Source organism: Grus americana, chromosome 24 (genome assembly GCF_028858705.1).
Source record: "Grus americana isolate bGruAme1 chromosome 24, bGruAme1.mat, whole genome shotgun sequence".
NCBI classification, from domain to species: domain Eukaryota; kingdom Metazoa; phylum Chordata; class Aves; order Gruiformes; family Gruidae; genus Grus; species Grus americana.
In genome coordinates this window covers 4,462,250-4,478,270 of record NC_072875.1, presented here as the reverse complement: position 1 = coordinate 4,478,270, position 16,021 = coordinate 4,462,250, and the positions used below count along the sequence as shown (strand labels likewise).

The following is a 16,021-nucleotide window of genomic DNA, read 5'->3' as shown; positions in this document are numbered from 1 at the left end:
CTATTTGTAGGTAAATTAAAGAGAGTTTTCACAGAGAAATGACTTTAATCAGTCACTAGCTGGGACACCAAAGAACTCAGGGTCAGTAAATCACAGGACAGAAAGGCTACGCTAAAGTCTTAGTCCAGCGTTTGTAAAGCATCTTATCTGTGATGTGGACTCCCTGAGGTGAATAATTAACAGTAATAACATCAGATGACAAGTGAATGGAGCTGGAAAGATGAGGAGAACACAGACAGTGACACAGTTTCTCTAGCTCTAAGATCTGTATTGCATGAAAAATGTCTCTGAATAGAGGAGCTCGGCTTTACCTCCAGCGATGCAGAGGGGACAGCGCTATCTGCCGGATCTGCAGAACAGCGCCGTTGTTTTCCAGGATTGCCCAGCACCGGACGTTTCTTACCTCCTGCCTGCGTGTACACACACAGCACACGTACGTGTTATCTTTCTCCCCCCTGCCCGCCCCCTTGGGATTTCTCCATGTAGTCTCTCCCGTACAGTATTTGGCCCCTGGATGGAAACCTACACTCTAAATTTGTTTAGGTTTTTTCTGGTTGTTTGTTTGTTTAATGTTAATAAAATGACTACTAAAAGTAAGCAAACTGTAGCAGAATACCTAGCCAGGAGAAGGTGCCTGCTTAGACAGTGAACTGCTAGCAAGGAATTCCCTTTGAAAAAATGGTGGGTTTGAAGGAGAAAGTGACATTTTACAGATTCAAAGCTCTGTGTAACTTCTGCTATTTTATGCAGCACCTTTGAATTTGACCGGAGAGATGTTCCTCACTGTCAGAAGACAAAAGACCTTTCAAATCTGTCATATTGAAGCTGGAAAAGCTGTTTCTCTTTTCTTTTATGTGATGTCTAATATATTACATACGTGCTTGTCATTTTAGATGAAAGACGATGACAATTGTGCTACTAGGAGGAGACAGTTGGAAACTCACAGATGGAAGGTGTGGAACATAGCCAAAGACCACAAAAGTTTCTCTTTCACAATGAGAGATTTGATTCTGCAAGATTACCTGACCAAACATCTCCAGGACAAAAAAAGTCTCTTGGAATCCTTCATATTTCCTGGACTCCTGTGAAAACAAACCGCATTTGAGAAGTAGTTCAGAGCTGTCTTCTAGGGGACTTGGAAATGAACTTAAAGCTGTATGCTTGTGTTTACTGACAGCTGGGAAGAGATTCAGCTTTGTTCACTGTTTAAGGAAAAAAGCAGCAGCTAGCACTTCAATCCAGCCAAGGTGAGACAGTAACACTTACTGAACAAGCTTTTCTTTACAAAAATGCAATCATTGCGTGGTGCTAAAATAATTGATGCATCAGTGTATTTTACTAGCAGTAAGAATTCAGAAATTAAATGAGCAAATGTGAATGAATATGTGTGGCAATCTGACGCGCTAATGGATTTTCATCTACTGCTAAAGTGAATGAGCTGAGGAGAGGCCTAAAAGCATAGCTGTGAAAGTGCCACCTGATTAGACTCCAGATTGGTAAAACAGCACTTCAGTTACAGCACACAAAGGCTCGCCTATGTGCATATGCACTACTTGATTTTATTGGCATCGACTCCCAGAAAACAATACCCCAAAAGTACCTGGACCAATACCAGGGCTTAGAATTTCCAGGATGTGTACAATAATACAGCTCTAAATATGGCCTGTATTAAAGGTCTGAAAAAAGTGTTTATTTAGTTGCTGACCACAGAGTGCTAGCAACGTGCAGGAATGTAGCTCAGTGTGTTTCTTGGACACAGAGGGGACAATTTTCAACCCAGCCTTCAGAGCGCACCTGCTGCTCAAAGGGATCCAAGTCTCCAGGCCCTGCCAGTCCTCTGTGCATGCGCAGGCTTTGGCTTACGCAAGACCGTTCTGCATTTGAGGAAGTATTTCTCTGACAGGGAGCACCGCTACGAAAAGCATTAAAGGCTCACAAACAGCTCAGGCAGTCTGTTTGCCAGGGCAGTTGCTTCTGGTTCATAGAGGGGAGGAGTCTCTAATACCCAGTCCTTCTCATTCTTAGTCCTGAAAGGAAAACAGTTCTCACAGCCAAGGATAAAGAGAGGCATGTTGAACACCCTGTGTTTTCTCTGGGAGATAAGGATGGCATAGGGACAGATGCAAAGATTTGTGAAGAGTATAGCTGGAGTCGTCTGTAGTGTATACAATGGGGGTCCAGATGTTGGCAGGTACATGGAGAAGGCATTTTAAAACTTGAGTGTGAAAATGAGAAAACTGAGTGAGCTTTTATAACCCTCCGGGTACCTTGTAAAGGCAACTAGGGAAGTCTTCCTTTGCTGTGAATTTCTGTAGGATGGTTTTTAAAGTGCGTGGGAAGGATGCCTACATCTATTAAATTCAACATTTTTAAATTGGTATACATTATCCTGTATGACTTTTCTGCAAACCTTTACTGGTTTCATACTGGCTAGAGGCTGCTCTGTGGGAGCAGCAGTGAGCAAGTGTAAAGGGTGCTCTCTTCCTTTTCATGCTCTTTCTTCCAGCACTCGTGCATCAGGGGATTGCACCGCTGTTATGTGGTTGTTGCACAGTTCTGGTGGCCTTGAGGTTGGGATGGTTGTTGATCCCAGCGGTGGGTGTGTGTTGACTCCTGACAGTCAGGAATGGCTGTGCAAGGAACAAGCTTTGCTGATGTTTAGCTGCACAATAAAGAGGACATTTGCACTGAAGCGAGCTGATGTGATTGCGGATGGCAGAGGAGGCTGCTGAGATGGCTGTCACAGGGAGGCCAGACACACCGGTTTCGTGTTCCCACTCCCATAGCCTGGCTCAAGGACCATATGAGTGAGGGACTACTGGGGGCAGGGTGCTGACATTTTTATCTCCTTGTCTTGTTAGGCCTGTACAGAAGTGCTAGCCTTTTTTCTTTTCTTTTTTTTTTTTCTTTTTTTTTTCCCCCCTCTGTGAAGCTTTAACTGGGTGGGTTGCCATAGCAACCCCCGCATGATAAGTTGGGCTGCTTCTTGCAGCATTCAAGATTTCTCTCTCTCTCAACATTCAGTTCCCTTCACCATTTCCCCTGGAGTGCCAAAATGGCTGAGCGCTTTGTGATGCCAAGCATCCTGCGCCCTAAGGGTTACGCCTGTCCTCTAGCATGTTCACTGGAGGTATCAGGGCTGTGTTAGGGCAAGAAGGAGCAGCTGTGCATCCTTGCATCGAATGGGCTGTGAAGAATATGTGCTCTCCATCTCTTTCGCAGCACACCAGGGCTGAAAATTGAAACCGATTTCCAATGTTCTCATTTATTTGCAAGTTTTCCTGAAGAGGGCTGGGCAGTGTTTGTTGCCTGTTCAAAATAGGCACATGGAGATGTTGGAGTAGTTCCCAGGTCATAGCAAGAATGAAAGTATCTTATCCTTTCATTCTAAAACCATACAGTATCCCTGAAAAAGTCCAGAGAAGTTTTTCTCTGTGTGTGTTTATCTTTAAAAAAACAGCACTGGTTCTGGCAGTTCAATAAACTGGACTGACTACAAGTATTTATTTCAAATCACCTTTGCTTTTGTTTGTAGTACATGAAGCATGCTCTAGGTGAAGAATAAACTCCAGAGCTGGGGAGGAGAGGGTGTGATCTGCTTTTGCTTCCCTGGCCTGTGACTTTTTGTGTTACAATTCACCCAAATCCAAGCCCAGTTTCACCAGAGTTTTTCTTCACCTCTGGGCCCAGTTTCCCTTCTTCAAGTAGCAGCTAGAACACTGGTCTAGCATGAAGTGCTTGAGGTCTGTACGTGAGCAATTCTGAGGGACAACTCATTACTTTTTTAGGATGTTTATTTGTCACTGTAATTTAAATTGGTTGGCAGGGGAGTTCTGGAGTGCCTGTGGTTAGAGGAGAAAAAGGCTTCTGTTTCTACGTGGGGGAGCACCAAGGCACCTGATGGCAGGGCTACAGAAAGGGTTGAGGGGTCACTCAGTGGCTGCTGACCAAATCAGCATTGTAGAGCTGCTGCTTCCTCTTAATCCTCTCAGACCCTCTCTCTCCTCCCTGGCAGGATTCTCCATAATAGATGTAATTAGAGCAGCCGTAGCATGAACAGTACAGCTCTGCTGATCCACGTTCTGTGTTTTCTGGCAGTGCACCTGGCTTCCTGAGAACAGATGTGATTTCCACGGTACTGCATGAAACAGGTGGTTGTCAAATGAGATAGCCGGGGACATTGTCCAGTAGTTCCTGTGTCTATAAAAAAACCCGCCATCAGCACGCATCCGCCACACACGGGCTGGATTGTTCCAGAAGAGTTAGGAGCAAATCCTGTGGCTAAGCCTGCCCTTCCCTTTGAGTTGTTGTGAATGTAGCAAGGGCAATGGGAGAAAAGCAAACGGCTCAATGTGGAAGGCTACGTCCTTCCATCGTCTCTGCGTATCGTGGCTGCCATTTTGTCTTCCTGTGGAGTAAAGTCAGATTTTATGATTTGGATATTCATGATGGACGGCTTCTAAGGGGGGAATTGGAAGTGTGTTGCTGGCATCTGCAGCCACTGATTTGCAAGCTGTTGGTCTTCATAGTCACACTTGGCTCCTGGAGATATATTAAATAGGTGGTTTCTTTGATTAGTTTGCTGGCAGGAGTGCACAGTAACCCAAAGAAGCCTAGGAGCAGAGGGGACAACGAGTGAAACTTGACCACCAGCATGCAGGGGCTGTCATGGCGTTGGTCAGTCCGTGCTGTAAGACTTCAGGGCTGCAAAGGTTTCAGGGGTCACAGCTGGACGTGGGCTGGAAGAGGGCAGAGTAACCTGCCCAGTCAGTAAAATGAAGCAGAACAAGGAATTAGGACGCTGTCCTTAGCTAGGAGTTACTTGGAGTTGTCACAGTAGGCTACACGGAGTGACGTGAAAGGTGACGTGGAGGCTGTTGCTCTGTGTGTGGTTATTGGCAGATGATGAATGCAGCTTGCTGATACAAACTTGATTAGATGATGTCTAGGAAAAGTGTTGGCTGTCTTTTTTTCTCTGCCTGCTTTGCTTAAGCAGTGTAGGGGCCAGATTGCATGTGTGTCGGGAGGCCACAGAGCTGTGGTAGTGACCACTGCCCGCAGTGTTGTGCCCAGCTGAGAGTCCATGTACAGCTGAAGGGCTGAAGCTGATGCCTTCTGAGGGCTGCAAATTTCTCTGGTCAGGCAGGTCTCGCTGTCTGCACTCTGAGTTTTGGCATGGCAAGTTGCTCACGTGTTGTTCTCTGATGGGGTTGGGCAGCCTTAATTCAATAGATTGTGCTGTTTATTGAGCTGACATCAGAGCAGATGCTTTAAAAAGAGGGAGCACGTTTAACAAGCACTTCATTTTTCCCTCTCTGTCCACTGTGACCTTCAAAGTTGGAGCAGCCCTTCAGGGCACAGTGGCCCCAGTCCAAGAAGAGAGAGCCCAGCCTGCTGCTGGCATTAAACTCCTGGGAATCAGACTGGAACATGAGGAGAGAGGATTTCCCAGTATTTCCAACTGTGACCTTCAGAGCTGTGCAAATGCTAGTATTAAACTCATTATAGAGGCGGAGGCCTTTCTGTGACCCCGCATGGATAACTCTCCCCGGCTCTCCCCCCTCGGCTTTATTTTGGAGACCAGACGAATGATGCTGGTATCCCCGCTCCAGCTCCTCTAGCCAAGCTGCCACGTCCGTGCAGCCGGGAAGGAGGATGCCCGAGCGCTGACCCCTCCGGCGGCTCCCGAAGGGGCTGGAGGAGCCCCGTTAGCTGCTGGCACGGTGAGGACAGCCGAGCCCCAGGCTCCTTCTCCGGCTACCGGGAGGAGTCGGGGCCGGGGGAGGGAGGGAGGCGCCCGCGCATGCCTGCCGCGGGCCGTGCCCCCCGCCCGGGCTAGGCTGGGCTCCGCGCAGACGTTACCGGCCGCGGCAGGCAGGGAAGCTGCGCCCCCGCGCAGCGATGCGCGCTGCCCCCGGGCCGGCCAGAGAACAAAGGGCCGCCGGCTGCCGCCCCCCAGCCCCGGGCCGCGCCGGGCCGCGCTGAGCCGCCCCGCTCCCCGCAGCCACCTGCTGCTCCGCGCCCCGGCGGCGCCCGGCACCTCCCTTGTGCGGAGCGGCGGAGGCGGCGGCCGCGCCCGCCGCGTCGTCGGTGGCAGCGGCGGGGAGCGGGGCTGTCTGCGAGCACCGGGAGCTGTCCGGGGCCGCGGCCCTGTCCGTGGTGCTGCCGCCCGCGCCGGGGGGGAGCCCAGCCCAGCCCTGGCGCGGATCCCGCGCCGCGGGGAAGCGGCACCCTCACATCTGAGTCGGCCCGCAGCTGCCGCCCATCCTCGGCTCCCTTCTCGCCGGCAGATCCCAACCAACAGGCGCGGCGCAGCCCGAGGCATCCTGTTGCGCTGGGTCCACAGCGAGGAGGGGAGAAGCGGCGTTTTCCGAAAGAGCCTCTGCCCAGGTTGAGATGCGCTCGTGGCTCGGAACAATGGCTGCACTGCCAAGGCTGGTTTGTGCGTCTTCAGTCGTGTTGGTGGTCTGGGGTAGGTGCTTCCATTCCGTGTTGTCTTCAGCCAGGTTCTCCATCAAATCTGGTGCTTGTCTCTTGCAGGATGCTTCTTTTTCCGAGCAAGGGTCCATTAACACTGTCATGAAGACCAGCCTTCAAAGTGGTTTTTTTGTTTACAAGAGGAGAAGGAAATGACATTCATGCAGAGTTAGCGTGAATGCAATGGAGTTAATATGAGCAGAGAAAATACATTTCTGCTAAGTAGACTTTATGGCACAAAATGTGTGCTTTAATATGCATGCAAGTTCTTTACGGTTTCCTGTTCGCTGCTGTTTTGAAATTTGCAATGTAATTTAATATTTCATTGCCTCAGGGAGGATGTGCAAACCGTTAAGCAGTGCCTGTTTATGCTAGTTTTTCACATAGTCTATGTAAACTGGAGTAAATCATTTTATTGCGATTACAGTTTTTCTTCTGCACCCGAGAAAAGGTTGATTAGTTTTGCCAATCCAGCTACATTTGATGTGCACATATACCTACAGCTCTGTGTGTGGATGCATATCTGCGTGTATGTATCTAATTTAACTGGAGTAAAGCTTGATCCAGTAGCTTCTTCCTTTTCTCCCAGGAAGCTGGTGCTACCCGTGGAACTGGTAGTACGGGAGAATTGTCATCTGGCTATTTCCAGGATAGGTCCTGGGATAATACAGTGCTCAAGAGACTGGGTTAATGGTATCTCAGAGGCTGGGGAGGAGGGAGCAGCCAGCAAAGTCAGCATCTTCAGAGAGCTAAACTCTAGGCTTTGGAGACAGGTTGGACAGACAGAACCCAGTATTGTTTAGCCCAGGGGACAAATGTCAGTGGGGATTTAGTCTGAGATGTCGGGCTGAAGCATTCCTTTTCTTGTCAAGTATTTAGCTTCACAGACGATGATTTTTGTCTTGTTTGGGAGAGCAGTATGTTATAGCTGCCAGTGTTAGCACGTAGCTGATTGGAAGCATTTTGAACAGCAATGCATGTAAAATCAATAACTCCTCCCGCTGCCAAATTTACTCGAGTCCAAGCCCCTGGGTTCCCAGTACTGCTTATGAAACCTAGAAACAGGAAGGGTGGCGAATCCTCCCAGTTTGTTTTGAACACATTGCCAGATTAAACCATCCAGACCTTTTAACTTAGCACAAAGAGCGAGCTGTTTTTCCACGCTTGAATTCTGGGCTTTCTCTCAGACCAGACTGTAATTGCTACTGTAACAGGAGCACGCTCAGCGTGCATGGGAGAGGATGAACAATGCCTCGAAAGTAGAATTAATTACTATGAGAAAAATTGAAGTTGTGGCAAAGCAGATGCTGGAGAGGTGAATCTGCATGAAGTGATCACCCTCTGTTAATTACTGTGAATTATTTATATCTCAGAGAAGGAAGCTTAGTAAAATTTGACATTTGAGACTTATCTGTTGTCAGAGGGTGCTAGTAATGAATCAAAAGGCTTTCCATTGGGGATGATGTGATCATAAATGCTGAGATGTGGATAACTCATGTCTCTCTAATTCTGTCTTACACTTCTTTGCTGCTCCTTTTCCCTAGCTGGTTTTTGTTCTGCAGTATGTGTTGAAGTCCCATCAGAGACAGAGGCTGTCCAAGGAACGCACATGAAGCTACTCTGCATCTCCTGCATGAAGAGGGAAGAGGTGACAGCCAGCACAGTGGTGGAATGGTTCTACAGGCCGGATGGTGGAAAAGATGAACCTGTATGTATGTTTGGTAGCTGAGCCCTTGTTTTCATAGGTCTTATTGTGAAACAGTCCAGTGAACTCATGTGGGAGAAGCCAAAAGGTATTTCTGAGAGTGTAAGTTTGTCCTGCAGCAGGATCCCCAAGGAGGACTGTGTAAGGGAAGGAGAGAGACTCAAATAGGAACAAAACCAAAAGCTTTCTGCCTTGTTCTTATGCAAAGTCTATAGAAACGCCCAGCAGGCTGCTTTCATATCACAGAGGAGAGATGAGCTTGGAGTTCAGCTCTAAGCTGCAGATCTTCACAATTTCTGCAGTGATTTCACCCAGAGGTTCCACAGCACCAATTTTGAGCAGTAACTAAAGCGTCTTTTCCTTGCTCAGCTGATTTCCACACCTGGGCAACAGGATGAACTCATGGCAGGAAAAGGTAGAATCTATTGTGGCATTCAAACATTTGGGGTCATACGTACATGAATGTCTATTTCCAGTTCCGTTCCTCGAACACATAAAATCTAGTATGTAAGGAAATCAAGAAGGGAAACAAAACTAGGGAGTGAGATCTGGTACCCTTGGCCAAATGTCCCTTCTTAGGACACTTCTGAATCCCAAAGCTGTTCTTTTGAGGTTAAATCGGGCTCCGATAAATCTGCAGGACAGGATTTACTTCTTTTTGGCTCAGAGAAAACAGTGGTATCCTGACTGTGGGAGGATCTCTGTGAGCTGGTTTGGATCCCAGTCGGGAAAAGGTAAAATTCATTTTCAGAGTGAATCAAAATGGGAATCATACAGATGAGGGGCAAGTGGAATTCAAGAAAGAATGGTAAAATGGAGAATAAGATGAAGGCTGATTGCACACATTTCTTTCTAGCTATTTTATCCGAGTCTGAAGCACTAGATCAGTAGTGGCATTTCATCACAATTCAACATGGCCAGACAAGATGACAACTATTCTACTGACAACTAAAGGGACTGCGCTAAGGAATGAGATGGAAATTCACTTTCAGTGACCTGGGTGATATATTTGCCAGTGGCAACCCAAAGAATGCTAATGAAAGTGAGCTGGGACGGGCAGTTTAATGATGGGGACTGTGGTCAGGCAGAAACTCGCAAGAGATTAGGTCTGTGAAAGCCACCCAAGCTCTCTTCTTCTGCTGTACTGTTTTCAGACTGATATTTATCCTGCAACACTTCCATTTCAGCTGAATATCCCAGGGCTTACCAAAAATGACTGTTTGTCTTTGCTGTATTTATTCTGTGGTTCCTTCTTAAGATGATCTTATGTGCAGTGACCGACAGGCTAGGCACGATCCTAGTTTTTAGTTCCGTTGCTGATCTTGCATGTCATTGTCCACATGTGTGTCTCTTTCTCTGCCTCTGTGATGGAGATAATTCACTTTTCTATCTTTCATAGTCTGAGATTTTGAGGTAAAGGATGATAGGATATGAATAGCTGCTGTTACTAAGGAAGCCATAGCCCAGAACACACATGTGTGTAGCTAGATGATGATGATGTTCCTTGTGTATGCTGTGTTGCTGTCCAAGATACAAGTCAGTGATTAACCAGAATACCCTTTCACATTTCCTCACAGATCTATGAATACAGGAAAACAAACCATGAATTTCCAAGCCGCTTCAGTGGTCGGTTACAGTGGAATGGGAGTAAAGACATGCAGGATGTATCCATCACTGTGTTAAATGTGACCTTGAACGATTCGGGTATCTACACCTGTAACATCACCCGGGAGTTTGAGTTCGAGATTCACCGACCTCTCTTCACAAGCTCCAGACTGATCCACCTCACCGTGGTGGAGGAGGGTATGAAGGATTGGAGAAAGTGTGTTGTGCTGTAACTCGTTGTGGGTGTTGTCATCCAGGCATATAGTTTTTCATTGCATCACAAGAAAGGGGAGGTTGAGTTGCCAGATAACTGTCTGTCTTTGCCAGCAACAAATACTACGCAGGGTTCAGGAGGAAAGACCTGCATTTTGTTTGCTGGGTGCTGCCTCTTTTTAGGCTCAGAGTTGTGTGTGAATGTGGGAAGGTATAATGAGCTTGGTGGGCTGGGGCAACAGCTGGGAACAGCTGGGCAGGCACAAGGAGCAAGCAGAGGTTTCCAGTGTCTCCGCTCAGAACCCTCGCCTCTCCCCTGCCGGCTCTAGGCTGCTACAGCACGGCCTTTGCCAGGGTACCCGCAGCCTCTGCTTCCTCGCTTCCGCCCCCTCCCTCTGGGAACGGCTTGTTCTCCATTTTGATATCAGTCTCATGCTTCCACCCTCTCCCAATCCCTCCTTCCCTTTGCAGCGCTCCTAAGTCTTCCCGTTCCTCTTGGTTTTGCTCAGTTCAGTGCTGAAATCCTGGCTTGTTAGAAATCAGTGGGGATTCCACTGTTTTCTTCAGAGGGACAAGAGCTTTTAGCCCTCATCTTTTTCTGCTGTGTCTTCCCTTCTTCCCCACGAGCATCTCTGTTTTGATCTCTTTCAAATCACTGGTGGCACAATACACTCAGGTAAAACCAGCGAGTAGGGCGCACAAAGGAAATGGAGTGTGAAGATGAGGTGGGCTAACGGTGAGCAATCCGTATGAATGTGTGGGTGGCAGAGAATGCAAGAAAGACACCTGAAGCCTAAGCATGCTTGATTCTGCTGGAAACACGCAGTGGGATCACTGCTGGCATATCCTGTTGGCAGCCTCGCCTGTTCCCGCTCTTTTTTGCCCCTCACAGTGTAGTGGCACCCAAGTATGTCTGGCAAGGCGGGTTAGGAAGGATGACACGAGAGCGGAAAGTGTCAGTTGGAGCTTCTGTGCTCCGATAGCTGCATGTAAATGATCAGAGATTGTTTCATTTTCTTAACAGCTGGAGAAGACTTCACCTCGGTCATCTCTGAAATTATGATGTATATTCTGCTGGTCTTCCTCACCTTGTGGCTACTGATAGAAATGGTCTATTGCTACAGGAAAGTCTCTAAGGCAGAGGAGGCTGCCCAGGAAAATGCGTAAGTGTGAAACCCCTCCAGATGTGAGCTGTTGTGCGAGGGTTCTTCAGATGTCTCAGTCCCGATTGGACTGCAAGAAGACTGAACGTTGCTATTGCACGTTTCCAGCTGATGTTTGCTATGGCTGGAATCATTGCAGTGTTTAGGAGTACCAAAAGAGACGGTGCACTTGCCCAGTGCACTAGGTAGGGAGGGTGGCCGCGGTGTGCGCTATTCCAAAGTGGCCTGGTTTGAACTGCGCAGAGATGCTCCCCTGGAAGGCTGGCTTTCCGAGATCTTACAGATGCAGTTGACACAGCAGAGATGTTCTGATTTTTATACTGGCCCATTCCCATCTTTCTCCATTCTTGGCTTGGATAAGGATGCTCTTTGTACACGGTAGGAAGGCTGGATGTGTAGGATTTTACAGTAGGGAAGACTCAGTGTCTGCTCCTGACTACGCCAGGGAGAGTTTCCTACTGCGAGCATCTTCTACAGATGACATTTTTTACCTTAGAGATAATTAAAGGCATTTGATACCTCCGTAAGTGTGAATGGGCCCAAACTGGTTTTTGCACTGTAGCACTTGAGGTTATGCTTTCCTCCTTCCCTCCAACTACAGGACAGACTATCTTGCGATTCCATCAGAAAACAAGGAAAACTGTGCCGTGCCTGTGGAGGAATAGCGGAGAGGAGTCAGTGGAATGAACGGCACCAAGGTAGGCGATGAGGAAACAGCCAATCGCTGCTTGTGTCTGTCAGCCTTTCGGCCTTACTACAGCAGGTTAGGCTGGAGAAAAGGCCGACAAGAGACTCCTGGAGCCTGGCTGTGCTCCTCTGGAGATTTCCCAGTGACCTTAGAGGCAATATAGGTATCTTTAGATGGTAAGTATACTAATATTACTTTAACCCCCTAACCACACGCACTTTCACTTTCAGGCCATGGTGTAATTACTCTTCCTTTGCCCATTCCTGCGGAGTTGGGAATAGTCACTGTCCCTGCTGTGCTCAGGAGGAATGTAAGGGCACTACTCCAAAGGAAATGTCTGCTAGGAAGGACTTGGTGTGCAAAAGACCAAAATCTAGATCTTGTTCACGTCCCGTCAGTTACCATGCCAATTATATCACGATCCTCTCTTCAGTAAGGTCAAACAACTCCAAGAGGAATTCTCTCACTTGCAGGGGCTCTGAAGACAGAAGGACCGCATCATGCCAGCCAGGTTTGAGGGGGAGCTCTGCGCCGTCGGGAGGAAGTACGGGGAAGTGTAAATTCTCTTCCATTTGCCTTGGACTCTGTACAGCCTTGACTTTGGCCTCATGACTCCATTCTGAGCTGCCAGCGCATTTGCTAAAGGACTCTTCTTTTGAAGCATGCTGAGCAAAGAGCACAGGGGTGTGGGCAGCACGGCTCCTTCCCAAGTTTCAGTCCCATCATCACGTTAATGGCTTTGTAAATGTTAAGTGTCATTTCTCAGCTGCTGTCACCACCACCTTTATTTGCTAAATATGCTAGTTCTCCATTGCAGAGGTAAAGGGTATGTATGTCATGTTACTCTGACCTGCGGGACTGGGAACAAGGTCATCTTAGGGTGATGTTCCACCATATGTTACAGCCCAAGCAGTCTTACTGGTGTTAAATAGGAAGAATTTCATTAGTTGTTGCTTGGTAAGTTGATCTGGACTTTGGGCTGCCCGTGCACAGGCAGAGTAGGATGAGGACTATGATGCATTGGAATTGCTGAAAATGCCTAGTAGGTAGGGTGAGTCCCTGTGCCGTGTTCACACTTGCTTCTGAAGGAGGGAACTGAGAATACAGATCCTCACGTACTCCTACTTTGGGAGGCAGTATGACGTAAGTATAAGAATCCCCTGTACCCCTCCCTTTCATTTAGCAAGTGTCAAAACTCTTAGTTCCTTCCGTTTGCCTTGCATAGCAGGTTTACTCCTCAAGTATGCAGAGACACGGCGATAGGAATAACCTGCGGAGCCGCGTTCTGCAACAACAGGCAAGCCAGTAGGACAAGGTATGCAGCGAACCTGTTTCTGGGGAAACCCCCAAAAGGAAGGCAGCCTGATGCAAGTAGGCAAGCAAAGTAAATAGGACGTATAGCCCTCACCGGAAAGGGACAGGCAGCGTTGTAAAATGGTAGTACGTTTTGTAACTGTGGTATCAGTCTTCTCATACTATAGTGCAGCACCACCTAGAGGAATTAGACAGAAAACGCTTATTTTTTCCTAGTTAATCGTAATTCTTTCTTGTGATAATCGGTCACCGGTTTGAATAGTCACTATTCATTGTAAATGATCCACTGCTGCACAGGATTCACAGTGCAAATTCAATGTTTCCTAGGCAAACTTACCTTTTCAACTGGACAGGATTAAGCAGAGTAAAATTTGTTTTCTGGCCTCAAATGTAGATCAATTGAGCTCAACAATTAGGATTAAGAGGAGAAACAATGGCAGGCTGGAATCGTACCTTAAGACAAAATGCAGGAAGGTTTGGGTTTTTTCCTATAGCAGATATTGTTACATCCCTGCTGCAATGGAGCTTATACTGCTTGCAAGAGTTGACAAACTTTGCTACACTGACCGCTTCTAAATAGTTACAAAGTGCTTGTGAATCAAGGCATGCTTTCCACCTATGGAATTTCCTCTGCTTTGTTCTGCTGCTTTTTATGTGTTGCTACAATCACAGAAATTACTCCGTTTGTAAGTCAGACCCAGGCTAGATTTCTAACTGGCAGTTGTTCAAAATTCCTTTTTTAGACTGTGTGTCACCTGTAGTAAAGTACTACGATGCAGTCTTCACAGTAGGATCGCTCTCAAGTCCAGAGCTGAGTCTGGCAACCTGAGCACATTTTCCAGATGAAGCACAGTCTGGGCACTGGTTCCTTAAAGCCTAATAATACAAAAGGGGAAAAAGCAGCTCCTCTTCTAATTCAGCTGGATGTCTTCATCCTCCCTAAGCCAACTTGCCTGGTCTTGGAGCAATGTTGGGCATAATCCTAACTCTAAACCCACAGCAACAGAGGGACTAGATTGTAACTCCAGAGTTTCGGTCACTGACCACGGCATTGATGCCCACAGTGATTTTTAGGTAAGACATAACCTCTCTTGCACTTCAAGTCTGCTCCTCAGTCCCCATGAGGCAGTGATAACCCTCTGGTATCATAATGCTAAGTCAGAAAAGGAGAAGACAGAACTTCTTGAGAGCTACCTCAGGTGGTAAAGAAGGGTCGTCCTCTAGTCCAGCACCTTCCGGTATCTTACATGCATCTTCTTAAGATGCGTTTTTTTGGACATATCTTTCACTTTTCCAGTTCCTGCAGGCAGATATGACTATTGCCCTGTGTTGTTCTAGGCAAGAGAATGGTCTCTAAATTTTGCTCATGATTCTCTTAGCAAAAAAAAAAAAAAAAAAAATTAAAAAAAAAAAATCAGGATTTTTCAAGTATGGTGTTAAAGGCAGGGCTGTGTCCTGGAAGAGATGGTCCTGGTTGGTCTCTGAAAAGACTCTCTGTGTTTGGAAATGGTAGAACAGACTTTAGAACAGGCAGGATAATAAAAAGAACAAAGCACTCACGAGTCACGCTGTTTGTTTGATAGATTTTTTTTTTTAATTTATACCGTATTTCCATTGTACTAGCTACTTTACATTAAGTTTTGGCTGCATAGCCTTTACAATTCCTAGGTTCTAGCAGGTAAGTTTCATTATCATTTTATCGCATTTTGCGCACAGCGCAAAGTTTATGACAGTTAGACAACTCCTAAAACAAAACCACGGTTCGTCCCCCACCCCACCCTAGAGTTCACGTTAGCGCTACAGGCACATCGGCCTTGGCCAACAGCCCCCCGCTTCCCAGGCTCCGGGTGAAATCCGGAAGGGAGGCGCACGCCTACGGGTGACTGTACAACCCGCTCCCGTTCCTTGCCGATGTGAGGCGATCCCCACTAATTTGCAGTTACACACGGCGACTGGGGTTGCAGGATCCAGGACTTCGGGTGGGGAGAACGTGCTCCAGGTTTTTAGCAGCTTTATCCAGCCCTGGAGCATGTGATGGGAGATGAACTGCTGTGAGAATGACAACGTCCCAGAGGTGCCACCGCCACACGATGCCAGTCCTGGGCGGTTGCAACGCTGCAGCGGTTCTGCTGCTCCTCCCTCCCCCTGACCTCATCGAGCCAAGAGCCAGGTTAGTGCTTCCATCTCCGTTAAATGCTATTGCAAGGGAGATGGGCTTGCGACCGTGGGGACCAATGCGCGTGCGGTACAGGCTCCACCTCTTTGCTGGATAAAGTTGCTGTTTGGTAACAGCTGCTCTCCCAAATCCTAGCGCCGCTGGGGCAGTTTGGGCCGAAACTGAGACACAACCGAATGGCTCTAGAACCTGAGCTGCACATTGGTTTTATTCCCTATTTTCAGAGTTTGGGTTGGGGAAGGTGGCCATTTAACGTTAGCAATGGAATTGGCCTAAATGAGTGAGGTAACAGAAACGGCCAGAGGAGAGGTACCTCCCTGAGCCATGTGCAAATATAATTCCTTCAGCAGAAGGAAGTCTTTTTCCCTACTGAAAAAAATAAAACACATTCACTTGAAGAGCATACAGACTGCGGCAAGGAAAGGCAAGCAGGGACAGCACCAGGTCAGTCCATCTATAACGCAGGGAATGATTGTCCGGCAGCCAAGGTGTGAGGGGAGAGGGAAAAGCCATGTAGCAAGCACTGCAAAAAGTGTGTGGGAGAGGAGGGTGTGGCGCACCATGTAGCCATGCGAAGAGATAAGCCCATGCTGTCTGGCTAGATCGGGAAATAATCTCAATCGGCAAGTCGATCAAGACACGAGGAGATTATTTGGCCAGTGTGCACATCTTGAAAAAGA

The 16,021-nt window shown here is 47.6% G+C and overlaps 2 protein-coding genes across 2 annotated transcripts in view; both read left to right on the top strand.

The window, feature by feature from the left end:
• Window positions 1-1,246, top strand: part of LOC129196030 (uncharacterized) — a 64,919-nt gene extending 63,673 nt beyond the window's left edge. Inside the window, exons 17-18 of the mRNA XM_054802836.1 lie at window positions 296-433; window positions 894-1,246. The gene's annotated coding sequence lies outside the window, so the exon portion shown is untranslated. The remainder of the gene's footprint in view (window positions 1-295; window positions 434-893) is intronic.
• Window positions 1,247-5,800: 4,554 nt separating this feature from the next.
• On the top strand, window positions 5,801-14,727 carry SCN3B (sodium voltage-gated channel beta subunit 3). Its single transcript, XM_054803391.1, has 6 exons — window positions 5,801-6,472; window positions 8,022-8,185; window positions 9,760-9,985; window positions 11,025-11,163; window positions 11,765-11,861; window positions 12,325-14,727. The coding sequence occupies exons 1-5, from the start codon at window positions 6,397-6,399 to the stop codon at window positions 11,826-11,828; spliced, it is 669 nt and encodes a 222-aa protein (XP_054659366.1). The 5' UTR covers window positions 5,801-6,396; the 3' UTR covers window positions 11,829-11,861; window positions 12,325-14,727.
• Window positions 14,728-16,021: the final 1,294 nt, after the last annotated feature.

Coding starts and splice junctions, on each gene's coding strand:
- SCN3B (XM_054803391.1), top strand. CDS start 6,397: ATGCGCTCGTGGCTCGGAACAATGGCTGCACTGCCAAGGCTGGTTTGT. Junction 8,186..9,759: donor ATGGTGGAAAAGATGAACCT/GTATGTATGTTT, acceptor ATTTCCTCACAG/ATCTATGAATACAGGAAAAC. Junction 11,164..11,764: donor GAGGCTGCCCAGGAAAATGC/GTAAGTGTGAAA, acceptor CTCCAACTACAG/GACAGACTATCTTGCGATTC.